We start from the raw sequence: 13,624 nt of genomic DNA, 5'->3' as shown, positions 1-13,624 counted from the left end.
AAGCATGGATCAGTGTGTACATTAGCTGATATGGTAAAAAATTACACAAAATATAACATTCAGAATGCTGAGAACTACGTTATAAAATACAAATAAAATATTGTTAAAATATTAACAGAGAAAAATAATTTTAAAAATGTTCTATCATTTTCCCAAATATCCTTTGATTTCTGATAGGATTACTATTAATGACAATGTTATGATAACACTAGGAATGATAAAAATGATACAATATAATGTGAATCAAAACATTTGCATATTATTAAGAATACAGCTTCTGAACACATCATGGATGCTTAAGAAGCATGTATGGAATCAGTTTCCTCACTGCAACCTTGAGCTCCTGGTTCCTCATGCTGTAGATGATGGGGTTAAGAGCTGGAGGCACCACTGAGTAGAGAAGTGTGGCCACCAGGTCCAGGGATAGCGAGGAAATGGAGGGGGGCTTCAGGTAGGCAAATATGGAAGTACTGACAAACAGGGAAACCACAGCCAGGTGAGGGAGGCACGTGGAAAAGGCTTTGTGCCGGCCCTGCTCAGAGGGCATCCTCAGCACTGCCCTGAAGATCTGCACATAGGACAGCACAATGAAAACAAAACAACCACAGCCTAAAGAAAAACTAAACACAAGTGCCCCAGCTTCCCTGAGGTAGGCATGTGAGCAGGAGAGCTTGAGGATCTGGGGAACTTCACAGAAGAACTGGTCCACAGCATTACTGTGGCAGAGGGGCAGGGAAAACGTGTTGGCCGTGTGCAGGACAGCATTGAGAAAGCCACTGCCCCAGGCAGCTGCTGCCATCTCAGATCTCCAGGCTGGGAGAGGAGTGTTTGGAGAGCTGCCAGGCAGAGAAGGACCTGGGAGTGATGGTGGATAGTCGGCTGAATATGAGTCAGCAGTGTGCTCAGGTGGCCAAGAAGGCCTATGGCATCCTGGTTTGCATAAGAAACAGTGTGACCAGCAGGGCTAGGGAGGTGATCGTCCCCCTGTACTCAGCTCTGGTGAGGCCGCAGCTCGAGTACTGTGTTCAGTTTTGGGCCCCTCGCTACAAGAAGGACATGGAGGTGCTTGAGCGGGTGCAGAGAAGGGCGACGAAGCTGGTGAGGGGCCTGGAGAACAAGTCCTACGAGGAGCGGCTGAGGGAGCTGGGCTTGTTCAGCCTGGAGAAGAGGAGGCTCAGGGGCGACCTTATCGCTCTCTATAGGTACCTCAAGGGAGGCTGTAGCGAGGTGGGGGTTGGTCTGTTCTCCCACGTGTCTGGTGACAGGACGAGGGGGAATGGTCTAAAGATGCACCAGGGGAGTTTTAGGTTAGATGTTAGGAAGAACTTCTTTACTGAAAGGGTTGTTAGGCATTGGAACAGGCTGCCCAGGGAAGTGGTGGAGTCACCATCCGTGGAAGTCTTTAAAAGACGTTTAGATGTAGAGCTTAGGGATATGGTTTAGTGGGGACTGTTAGTGTTAGGTCAGAGGTTGGACTCGATGACCTTGAGGTCTCTTCCAACCTAGAAATTCTGTGATTAGGAAAGGCTGCTGTGGAAAGGATTAAGGGCTGTGACAAGACTGAGAGTCCCAGCAGAACCCAGATCTTTGTGCCCATGGCTATGGCTGTTGTCTCTGCCACTGAGGCCTTTGAGGAGACAGTTGATCTTTAAAGCACCAGGGCTTCATTACCTCCTCTCCCCCACCCATGAAGCAGGCAGGAGTCATACCATTCTCCTGCACTTGGCCATGCACATCCCCATCTCCTACTGCCCCACAAAGAGCCCTGAGCAACCTGTAAAGGAAAGGATCTCCTTCTGAAGCACTTGGAGTCGAGGCCTGGCCCTTGTGCTTGGTGACAGACATCCAGTTTTTCTACACATCAATGTCCTCTTCACATTGCCTTTGTCTCCTTGACATCACTGCCTCCAGTGTTCTGCTCTAATGAGATCTGTGTCACTGCTGGCCCTCAGGGGGACACTGCAGGAAACTTGCCTCTGACTTGGACTTCTGGAGAGCTGTCTTCAATTGTGTCTGAGTGCCTGAGGTTCATGGGCTCATCAGCAAAGGCCCCAGAGGGGTGATTGCAGTGCCTTGGGCTGGTGCTGTGCTGCTGAGCTGGGCCAGGGTCGTGGGACAGAGAGAGCTCGTGGCAAGAGGGCCGTGGTGCAGAGAGACAGCTGTGGCCAGGAGCAGCTCCTCTGCACAGCGCAGCAGGGCTGGGGGCTCTGACCACAGGTGAGAGGAGAGAAGGAGAGAGGGCTTGGAGGCACTGAGGAGTGCAACAACAGAGGGCAGCGTGTGGCAGGACACATTTGCAGGCTCTTGACACCATGAGGCTCTGGCAGCAGGGCGATGCAGGTGGGGTTGCCAGAGGGGTCGTCTACAGCTAGCACATCTGATGGCTGATAGCATCTGTGAGGATGGGTCTTATTCTACCTGTAATGTGGCATAGAAGATGTTTTAGAGAATGGTATTTTTGAGGGGTCATTTTAGCAGGAAGACCGAGGCTTGGTTTATCTGAAATGGAAGACTTGCTTCAAGTGAAGGTTTGAGGTTAAGCAGGAGAGTAGTGGATTACAGTCAAGGTGAGGAGTAGCAGTTAGGGGTTAGAAACAAAGTAAGAGTCTGAAGGGAGTATTCTCAGAGTCAGTGTTGCAGCAGCATCAATATTACCTGAACCCCCTTACCTTTTCACAATTGTTACTTTATGATGGCCAAGCCATCCAATGGATCCAGGGTAACTTTTAATCCAGGGTAACATTTCCCAGGTCCTCATGCATGCTTCAGTTTCCCACAGGCATCTTGGAAGCAGTGACCACATCTGTGTAGAAAACTTAAAGCAGCCCTGAAGGATAACGTCAGACAAAAGCTGACACCTCTGACATGACAACTCCTATCCAAGACCTCTTCCTCTTTGGGGCCTACCAGGTGCTTTGGAAGAGTGGATCTCACAGCCTACAGTGCAAAGCACGTGTCTTCTTCTGGCCTGTCACAGGCACTGGTACATGTGAGCCTAATGGCAGAGATCTCAGCCAGGACTCAAGGGATGACCTGTCGGCTAACTTCAGAAAGAGCTCAACTCACAATCCTCTTTATGGACATTCACTTAGGACTGGATTAGGAATTTCTGAAGTACGACTGACCTCATAATACCAGACCTATAAAACACCCCCTTTTTGGCCCAGGACCTGCCCACCTAGAAGTAATCTGGCTGTGATCCTTGGAGCACTGCTGCTGGGCTCCCAGCCTCTCTGATGCTCAGGAGCCAGTTCCATGCCAGTCCTGTAAGGTACTCGGGCAGGAGAGACCTTGCAGGCAATGCTCCAACCCTATGCCTGTTGGTGGTCTCTGAGCTCCTTGCTCAGAGCAAAGATCACACTCACATCCAGAAGCCTCGTGTCTGCAGCTGGCCTAGAAGACACTCAGGGGAAGCCCCCACCCAGCCTCAGCCCCAGCCCCAGCCCCAGCCCCAGCTGGCGGTGCTGCTCTGCAGGGCGAGGGGTCCAGGGTTGCAGGGGCACGGGGACACTCTGCAGGGCCGTGCTGGGCAGACTGGGAGGCAGACCCAGCTCATGGGGTCACTGCCATTGCCCCAGGGCTGCAAGGAATCACTCGCCAGGCTCCTTTGCTGGGGCTGCCGCGTGCCCTGGGGTTGCAGAGCTCTCCTCTGCCTGCTCACAGCAGATTGAGCACTTGAGCTCTGCTCAGTCCACCTCGGACAGGCTCACGCTCTGCAGGCTCTATTCACTGCTGTCCCCTGGGCTCCCATTGCCCTGACAGAGGAGTCCAGAGAGTGATTCGTTGCAGCCCTGGGGCAATGACAGTGACATTTCCTTGTTTCTCACAACCTTCACACAAGTGTCCTATCATGACACTCTGATGAAGAGTCCCTCCCCAGCTTTCCTGTAGGCCCCCTATTGGTACTGGAAGGGCTCTTGAAGGTCACCCCAGAGCCTTCTCTTTTCCAGGCTAAACAAACCCATCTTCCTCAGCATGTTCCTAGGAAAAGTGCTGCAGCCCATTGATCGTCCTCATGGCCCTCCTCTGGACTCCTTCTAACAGATACACATCCTTATTGGGCCCCAGAGCTGAACACAGTACTCGAGCTGTGGCCTCACAAGCCCTCCTAACAGATCAACATTCACTCCAAACTTGGTGTCATCTGCAAACTTACTGAGGGTGCACTCGATCCCCTCATCCACATCATTGATGGAGATATTGAAGAGACCTGGCCGCGGTACGGGGCCCTGCGGGACACTAAGGACAGGCCTCCATCTGCATTTATTCACATTTACCATGACTCTTTGGGCCAGTTTTTAACCCCACAAAGCGTACACCCATCCAAGCCTTGAGCAGCCAGTTTCTCTGGAGAATGTTGTGGGAAAAGATGGAAAATCCTTACTGCGGTCTAGGTAGAGCACATCCACAGCCTTTCCCTCATCCACTGCGAGCATCACCTTGTCACACCTTGAGATCTGATTTGCCACGCGGGACCTGCCTTTGACAAACTCATTCTGGCTGGGCCTGATCACCTGGTTGTTCTTGAAGCATTGTGTGATGGAATTCAAGATAATCTGCTCCAAGAGCTTCCCCAGGACCGAGTTCAGACTGACAGGCTTGTAGTTCCACGATCCTCCTTCCAGCCATTTTGTAGGTGAGCATCACATTTGCTAGTCACCAGTTGACTGATAGCCAGGACTGCTGATAAATGATGGAAGGCAGCTTGGTGAGCACTTCTGCCAGCTCCCTCAGCACCCTCGGCTATTTCCCATCTAGCTCCATAGACTTGTGAACACCCTCCATGAGGGATGCTGTATGAGCAGTGGTGCTTGCTCAAACTGGTTCAGAGAAGAGCAAGGACACTGGAAAGGCTGAAAGTCCCAACAGGACCAAAGTCTTTGTGTCCATGGCTATGGCTGTTGCCTCTGTCACTGAGGCCTAGGAGGAGACAGCTTATCATTAAAGCACCAGGGCCTCATTGCCTCCTTACCCCCCCACCCATGAAGCAGGCAGGAGTCATACCATTCTCCTGCACTTGGCCATGCACATCCCCATCTCCTACTGCCCCACAAAGAGCCCTGAGCAGTGTCTGAAGGGTAAGGATCTCACTTCCAAGATGACAGGGGTCAAGGCCTGGCCCTCGTGCTTGGTGAAACACATCCAGTTTTCCTCCACATCACTGTCACCTTCACATTGCCTTTGTCTCCTTGTCCTCACTGCCTCCAGGGTTCTGCTCTAACGAGCTCCAAGGGAGGCTGTGTCAGTGCTGGCCCTCAGGGGGACACTGCAGGAAACTTGCCTCTGACTTGGACTTCTGGAGAGCTGTCTTCAATTGTCTCTGAGTGCCTGAGGTTTGTGGGCTCATCAGCAAAGCCCCCAGAGGGGTGATTCCAGTGTCTTGATCTAGGCCTCTGGTGCTGAGCTGGGTTGGGCTCCTGTGACAGATAAAACTCATTTGAAGAGGGATCCTTGTGCAGAGAGACAGCTGTGCCCAGGAGCAGCTCCTCTGCACAGCGCAGCAGGGCTGGGGGCTCTGACCACAGCTGGCACACACAGAGGAGAGAAGGAGAGAGGGCTTGGAGGCACTTGGCAGTGGGAGGATGCTGAGAGCTGCCTGCTGGAGAAATGTGCACAGCCCTTGACAAGGTAAGGGTCTGGCTGCAGGGCCACGCAGCTGCAGGTCCTGAAAGGATCCCCTACTGGGTCTTGTTTCTGGGAGGGCAGTGGGCAATGCAGTAGGCTTTGAGAGTCCTGCTGGGTTGCCCTGCGAGGAGAGGAAGTCTGGCAGAAGCTCCTTGGAGTGCCCTAAAGCAGGTGCCCCTGGGCAGCAATGAGTAGAGTGTCCAAGCCTCCTCCAGACTCTGCAATGCTGCAGCTGGGATATGGGACACTCCAGCTTTCAGATATCCAGCTCTGCCTGTGGGGCATCCTCCTGAGCTGCAGGCTGCTCTCCAGCAGGATGCAGCTCTCTTGTGGCATCCTTGTGTTATCCAGGTACCCCAAGGAGAAGACACCTCCTTGCTAAGGCCATGTCTGTTCTCCTGGATGGCTGTCTGTGGGCAGCTGCAATGAGGTGCAATAACATTTGTTGTCTCCTCAGGGTTTATCAGGTCTTCAGGAGCTGCAACCCCTGTGATGCCCTGTACTCAGGAAGCACACAGCTTGTGGGATGGGGTCTGTGAGCAAGGACATGGAAGATACGTGGGGACAGAAATTCTGTTTCCAGCATGGACATAGGAAGGCAGTAGAGATTTGGCAATAGAGATTTGGGAGGGCAACCAAAGAGAGGGAGCTGCTGCTAGAAATGCTGTGCGAGAGAGGGCTCAGGCACCACCCTGCCAGCCCCTGCAGGGCAGGCGCCTTCCCTGGGACACCCCCTGCTCTCCTCTCCCTCCAGCACAGCCTCTGTCCTCAAGCCCCCGGTGTCCCCAGCAGGAGCTGCCTCGTCCGCAGGCAGAGCTGCAGCACAGGAGGGTCTGCTGAGTGTCCGTCTGTCCCTCCCTGGCCTTGCCTCCCCTGGCAACAGCACGCTGGCATTCAATGTGCTTGGGGAAATGGGAGTATGGGGCCAGGGTGAGGGGTCTGGAGATGTGCGCTTTGAGCCTGGATTCCTCTGCTCTCAGCAGTGTCCAGGTTCTTCTCAGGAGAACCTCCTTAGTGCAATTGCCCTGCAGCTCAAGGACACGCCAGCAGAGAACAACTGAAACCAATGAAGGAAAGGGATCTGCCAATTGTCTACATGCAGTTCGGAAAATGCTTTGAGAGGTTTAACTAAAAAATGAAATGTTTTTTTCTCAGATAATCGTGATATATTATCACTCTATTTCTGTTCCTTTAGCAGGACAACATACACAAAACAAGCAAATGCCCAACAGCAGCTCAGTGAGCGAGTTCCTCCTGCTGGCATTCACAGACACGCGCCAGCTGCAGCTTCTGCACTTCGCGCTCTTCCTGGGCATCTACCTGGCTGCCCTCCTGGGCAACGGCCTCATCCTCAGCGCCGTAGCCTGCCACCACCGCCTCCACACCCCCATGTACTTCTTCCTCCTCAACCTCGCCCTCCTCGACGTGGGCTGCATCTCCACCACTCTGCCCAAAGCCATGGCCAATGCCCTCTGGGACACCAGGGACATCTCCTATCAAGGCTGTGCTGCACAGGTCTTCTTTTTCTTCTTCTTGGTTGGAGCAGAGTATTCCTTTCTCACCATAATGTCCTACGACCGCTACATTGCCATCTGCAAGCCTCTGCACTACGGGAGCCTCGTGGGCAGCAGAGCTTGTGCCCAGATGGCAGCAGCTGCCTGGGGCAGTGGCTTTCTCAATGCTGTCCTGCACACGGCCAACACATTTTCCCTGCCCCTCTGTCGCGGAAATGCTGTGGACCAATTCTTCTGTGAAGTCCCCCAGATCCTCAAGCTCTCCTGCTCAGATGCCTACCTCAGAGAAGTCAGGGCACTTGTGTTTAGTATTTCTTTAGCCTTTGGTTGTTTTGTTTTCATTGTGCTGTCCTATGTGCAGATCTTCAGGGCAGTGCTGAGGATGCCCTCTGAGCAGGGCAGGCACAAAGCCTTTTCCACGTGCCTCCCTCACCTGGCCGTGGTCTCCCTGTTTGTCAGCACTTCCATATTTGCCTACCTGAAGCCCCCCTCCATCTCTTCCCCATCCCTGGACCTGGTGATGGCTGCTCTATACTCACTGTTGCCTCCAGCAGTGAATCCCCTCATTTACAGCATGAGGAACCAGCAGCTCAAACATGCAGTGAGGAAAATATTTTATACCTCTTTCTTCAGCATTAATAATGTGCATATAATACTAATAGGATTTCTGCAAACAAACACTCTTAGTGCAAATTCTTGAAAGTAATTTTCTTTATTATTATTTCCTATAACTTCTGGCTTTGATTTAATGTTATTCTAAGCCTCCTAATTATTTTTATTTTATTATTATTATTATGAAGTCGATAATTTCAAATACCTTTACAATCAATATTCTTGTTTAAATAAAGACAATAAAGAAACTGGGGCAATTTCATTAGTCTCTGCTGCAGTCTCTTCCCATCGTCAGTGCTTCCAGCAGTGAACCCACTCATCTAAAACATGAGGAACCTGGAACTAATGGATGCAGTGAGGACACTGCTTGAATACATATTCTTCAGCTTTTTTGTCTATAACAATAAGCTTATAATCAGAAACACCTATTTTTCAAAAAACTTTAAGATATTTTTTTATTTGTCTGTGTTGTTATTTTCACTAGCTATTGTGTCAGATATAAATAATATTAATCTTAGCCTCCTACTTGTTAAAGATTTACCTATAGAACCAGGCTTCCTGTGTAGATAAACACAAAAAAGAATCCAGAAGAAATTCATTGGTCTGAGCTGCCATCTCTTCCCATCTCCTCTGGAGCTGCAGGAGCAGCCCCAGCACACAGGAGGAGCTCAGGGCCAAGACCCCAGCTGACACATGCAGGAGCAGCCCTGGTGGCCCTCGGGGCTGCCCCTCACTGCCCGCTGGGCTCTGCCTCTCTGCTGCCTTCGGGTCGGGGCTGCTGCTTCCCTGGAGCCACGGCCATGGCCTGCAGCAGGATGTGGCCTTTTCACCGCTGCTCTCTTTTGGTCTCCACATTGTGCTTCTTTTTTTTCTTGGTAAGCCCTCAGATCTCCTGTACCTTGGTTGTTGAGGGATTTCTTGAAACAGCAAAAATCCCATGGCTTGCTGTAGCTGAGCAAACCAAGCTACCAGGGCAACAATGAGAAGTTCCCATGACAGTGTTCCCACATCGCCCAATTGAGGAATTCAGGAAAATATTGTTACCAGTAGCTGGCCTCAAGGACAAGGTCTATGTGACTGCTAATCACAAGGGGGTTGTTTTCTTGCAGGTGGGATTGTTTTCTTGTAGCTGTTTGTCTGAGTGCTTTTGACCAATAATCTTGTGTGAAACACTGTCCACCCCTGTTAAGTTCTCTATAAAAGTTAGGCTATTCGGGCAATAAAATGGAGCATGATCTGACTCTACTGTGTGTCTGTCGTGCTTTCGACCGTGCTTCCTGCAACATATGGCGCCCGAACAGGCTGAGACCTGAACAGGACCCGAACGGAACATCGCAGCTTCGCCGGGACAAACATCGCAGCGCAGCGGGACACCAGCGGCGCCGGCACATCCGAACGCAGGTAGACCAGGAGACCAGCGGCGCCGGGACCAGCGGCGCCGCGACCTCGCCGCGCCGTCGGGACTTCGGAGCGCCCATCCGACCGGCGCTTGAGCGGACCGGACACCGGCCCAGAAACACGGTACACAGGACTCACGGTGAGGCGTGGTATTCCCGCTGAGACACGCGGAAAACCGCGGGGAACGGGGTTTTGCGGCGGGACGTGGAATTGCGGAGGGCCGCGGGAAACGGAGTTGCGGCGGGACGTGGAATTTGCGGAGGGCCGCGGGAATTAGAGTTGCGGCGGGACGTGGAATTTGCGGAGGGCCGCGGGAAACGGAGTTGCGGCGGGACGTGGAATTTGCGGAGGGCCGCGGGAATTAGAGTTGCGGTGGGACGTGGAATTTGCGGAGGGCCGCGGGAATTAGAGTTGCGGCGGGACGTGGAATTTGCGGAGGGCCGCGGGAAACGGAGTTGCGGCGGGACGTGGAATCGCGGAGAGACGCGGAAAAAGGAATCGCGGAGAGACGCGGAATCGCGGTGAGACGCGGAATCGCGGAGAGACGCGGAAAAGGGAATTGCGGTGAGATGCGGAATCGCGGAGAAACGCGGAATCGCGGTGCGATACGGGCCATCCGAGATCGAGTTGCTACGGGAGACCAGAGGCGTCAGTGGACAACGGTAGTCGACTCTCACCGTGTGGCGAGTCGGCACAGAGCAGAGGGACGGACATCAGGACCCTGCAGACTGTCTGACGTAACCATGGAGGCAGCAGCGGCTGTGCTGCTTCTCTCTAGCATTCCTTTTCTAAGAGGTTTACCTTGCAATGCAAAAAAGACTATTCGTCCCCAGATCGGTGTTATAACTATGTTTCTGGATAACATTCCGTGGGGTTGCCACATTCTACAGACTATTAATGACGAATTAGCTCTATTGCGGGGCAGGAGGGCAGAGACGCAGATTACCCTGCCAAATGGCCACCGGCAGGCTGTTTCACAAACAGCTTCTAAGGTTGCAGCCGGCACTGCCTGCAGCCGTATAGCAGACGTTACACTCTCTTTCCTAACTAGTAATCATGTGTCTCATCCATTTGTGGTGAATGGTCAGTGGCAAAAAGAAAAGGGGGAGAGTAAGGGGCGACAAAGACAGAAACGGAACCAGGAGGATGCCACTGACACTAACAGCAGGGGTAATAGGAGTAGTATAAGTGACACAGGTGTGGGGCGGTGGCGGGCGCTGCCGCGCTGCGGGGCGCTCTGCCTGCTGCTCGCCCTCGCCGGCCTGTGCACTGCTGCCGACGGTGCTAGAGCAAAATGTGAAGACTGCTCAGATGGCAGTGATGAGAGTGCTTGTGTGAAGAAGACGTGTGCTGAATCTGACTTTGTGTGCAACAGTGGTCAGTGTGTGCCAAATAGATGGCAGTGTGATGGGGATCCGGACTGTGAAAATGGGTCTGATGAGAGTGCTGAGCTGTGTCATACGAGAACATGCCGGGTAAATGAAATCAGGTGTGGTCCTCAGTCAACCCAGTGTATCCCAGTGTCCTGGAAATGTGATGGTGAAAAGGACTGCGACAGTGGAGAAGATGAAGAGAGTTGTGGCATTGTGACTTGTAGTGCAGCAGAATTCACATGCAGTAGTGGGCAATGTATTTCCAAAAGCTTTGTCTGCAATGTTCAAGATGACTGCAGTGATGGTAGCGATGAGCTGGAGTGTGCACCTCCTACCTGTGGTGTTCATGAGTTTCAGTGCAAGAGTTCTACCTGCATCCCTATCAGCTGGGTGTGTGTTGATGATGCTGACTGCTCCGACCACTCGGATGAATCTTTGGAGCAGTGTGGCCGCCAGCCTGCACCTCCAGTGAAGTGTTCTACGAGTGAGGTGCAGTGCGGCTCAGGTGAATGTATCCACAAGAAGTGGTGATGTGATGGAGATCCTGATTGCAAGGATGGAAGTGATGAAATTAACTGCCCTTCTCGGACCTGCAGGCCAGACCATTTCAGATGTGAAGATGGGAACTGTGTCCATGGGAGTAGGCAGTGCAGTGGTGTGAGAGACTGTCTGTATGGCACTGATGAAGCAAACTGTAACAATGTTATTCAGTGTTCTGGACCTGGCAAATTCAAGTGCAGAAGTGGAGAATGCATAGATATCAATAAAGTGTGTAACCAGCAGAGAGACTGCAAGGACTGGGGTGATGAGCCCCTGAAGGAATGCATCATAAATGAATGTGACTGTCCAGCTGGGTTTGAGTTTATAGACAAGAGAAACTGTGGAGACATTGATGAATGTCAAAACCTTGGTATCTGTAGTCAAATGTGTATCAACCTGAAAGGTGGCTACAAAAGTGAACGTAGCCGTGGATATCAGATGATTCCTGCTACAGGAACCTGGAAAAGGTCATACTGGTACAAAGACACAAATAACACCTGTGATTGCAATGACGCTGCTAAGCAGGGTTTAGGGGTTTGTAGCATGGAGACAAGGGGTAACAACTACAGTGTTTGGAACAATTGTACAGCTTTGGCCTTACCTCCTGATGTGCTTCTGATTTGTGGGGATGGGGCCTGGCAAGGTATCCCTGCAAATGCTATCAGATGTCCATGTTACATAGATAAACTCATTGTATTTGCTCCTAGCTTGTTACAGTTGCGTGAGATCACCAGACATAAATGGACATTGCTTGCATTGGATTGCAATGATAATGTTGAATTGTGTGGGGTTGCAGCTAGAGCGGCATTAGCAATTTCAGTGCCTGGAGTGGCATCTGCGGCCGCATGTAACAACTTAGAAAAATTGGTATGCTGGGCCGAGAGGCAAGCCTATGCCACGACAGAGATACTTGAGGAGATGTTACCAGATCAAAATAGTCTGCAACATCTGCTTTTACAGGATCAAGCTGCTATTGACATCTTGCTTTTGGCTCAAAGGAATGGGTGTGAGGACTTTAAGGGAATGTACTGTTTAAACCTTTTTGATCATAATGTGTCAATTCACAAATCCATTACTTTCCTGAAAGAGCACATGAGAAAGATTCAATATGGTATCAATCCTTTCAATCAATGGTTCACTGACTTGTTTGAAACAAAGTGTAGATGGTTGCTGGGTTTAATCACAAGGGGATTAAGGATTTGGTTTATGGTGGTGGTAATCATCGTTGTGTGTTGTAAGTATAGCTAAAGAGTTACTTGTAAAACTGCTGTGTCAGGCTTGGTTTGCTCAAAAGAAGAAGGGGGAATTGTTGAGGGATTTCTTGAAACAGCAAAAATCCCATGGCTTGCTGTAGCTGAGCAAACCAAGCTACCAGGGCAACTATGAGAAGTTCCCATGACAGTGTTCCCACATCGCCCAATTGAGGAATTCAGGAAAATATTGTTACCAGTAGCTGGCCTCAAGGACAAGGTCTATGTGACTGCTAATCACAAGGGGGTTGTTTTCTTGCAGGTGGGGTTGTTTTCTTGTAGCTGTTTCTCTGAGTGCTTTTGACCAATAATCTTGTGTGAAACACTGTCCACCCCTGTTAAGTTCTCTATAAAAGTTAGGCTATTCGGGCAATAAAATGGAGCATGATCTGACTCTACTGTGTGTCTGTCGTGCTTTCGACCGTGCTTCCTGCAACACTTGGTGACAGTCCTGTTGTCTCTGCAGTGGCATCCCTGTGGCTGCAGGCAGCAGCAGGCACTGTGCAGCCCTGGGTCACAGCTGCCTCCCTGCTAGTACCACAGTAACAAGAGGGTCTTGCTCAGGGCAAACCTAGAAGCCTGGACACCTCTTCCAAATGTGCTATCAGGAACACAGCCAAGGGGTTGCTCCCTGCTCTTCTGTTTTCTGGGCTTCTTCATGGAGTAAAGGACACAGGATGAAAGTCTCAGGGTGGTCTGTGAGCGACCAAGCGCAGGACTAAGCACTCCCGTTGGGGCAGCACTTGCCTAAGGAGATGACAACTGGTCTTGGACTCATCTATATTAGACTGCACCCTGCAGTAGGGTTGATGGCCAATGCCAACCTTTGAGAGGAATCTGGAGCTTCCAGGAGACATCAAGGGATCTCCAGGGACAGGGTGCTCAGTGGGTAGTGATTAGAACCTCATAAAATGACTGTGCAAGGTCGTTTCAGGTAACAAACAAGGTGAATCTGAGGAGTGCATGGGCAGCTCAGACTGCTCAGGCTGGATCAGCTGTCACTGCAGATTCTCCTCCCAGCCTCTTGCCCACATACAGCCAACTGTCTCCTGGGGCAGAGTGAGAAGCCGAGAAGGCCTTGATGCTGTGCAAGCACTGCTCAGGAACAGCGATCAGAACCACAGGTGACCAACACTGCTCTGGTCACATATCAAAAACACAGCACCACACGGCCTGATCTGCAGAGAGAAATGCAGTCCCAGCCAGTCTTTGTCCCCACAATGGATGAGAAGGCTGTGAGAAACAAGGACACTCAGGGCTTTAGCAGATCCTTAAAGTCCTGCCTGAGTCCCCAGATGGAAAGCAATCTATG

General features: G+C 51.4%; 2 protein-coding genes across 2 annotated transcripts in view; one reads left to right on the top strand and one right to left on the bottom strand.

Moving 5' to 3' along the window:
• Window positions 1-286: 286 nt before the first annotated feature.
• LOC309888250 (olfactory receptor 14J1-like) overlaps window positions 287-13,624 on the bottom strand; it is a gene marked incomplete at both ends in the record, with an annotated part of 50,903 nt that continues 37,565 nt past the window's right edge. The window contains one exon of the mRNA XM_082780488.1: window positions 287-716. Within this exon, the coding sequence (XP_082636614.1) occupies window positions 287-716 (430 nt within the window). The remainder of the gene's footprint in view (window positions 717-13,624) is intronic.
• On the top strand, window positions 6,847-7,839 carry LOC309888140 (olfactory receptor 14C36-like; the record flags this gene model as incomplete). Its single annotated transcript, XM_082780382.1, has 1 exon — window positions 6,847-7,839. The coding sequence occupies one exon, from the start codon at window positions 6,847-6,849 to the stop codon at window positions 7,837-7,839; it is 993 nt and encodes a 330-aa protein (XP_082636508.1).

Source organism: Aythya marila (genome assembly GCF_965140915.1).
Source record: "Aythya marila genome assembly, chromosome: 28".
Classification (NCBI taxonomy): Eukaryota; Metazoa; Chordata; class Aves; order Anseriformes; family Anatidae; genus Aythya; species Aythya marila.
Note: the sequence above shows the minus strand (reverse complement) of the source record. Positions and strands in the feature narration are given on the sequence as shown.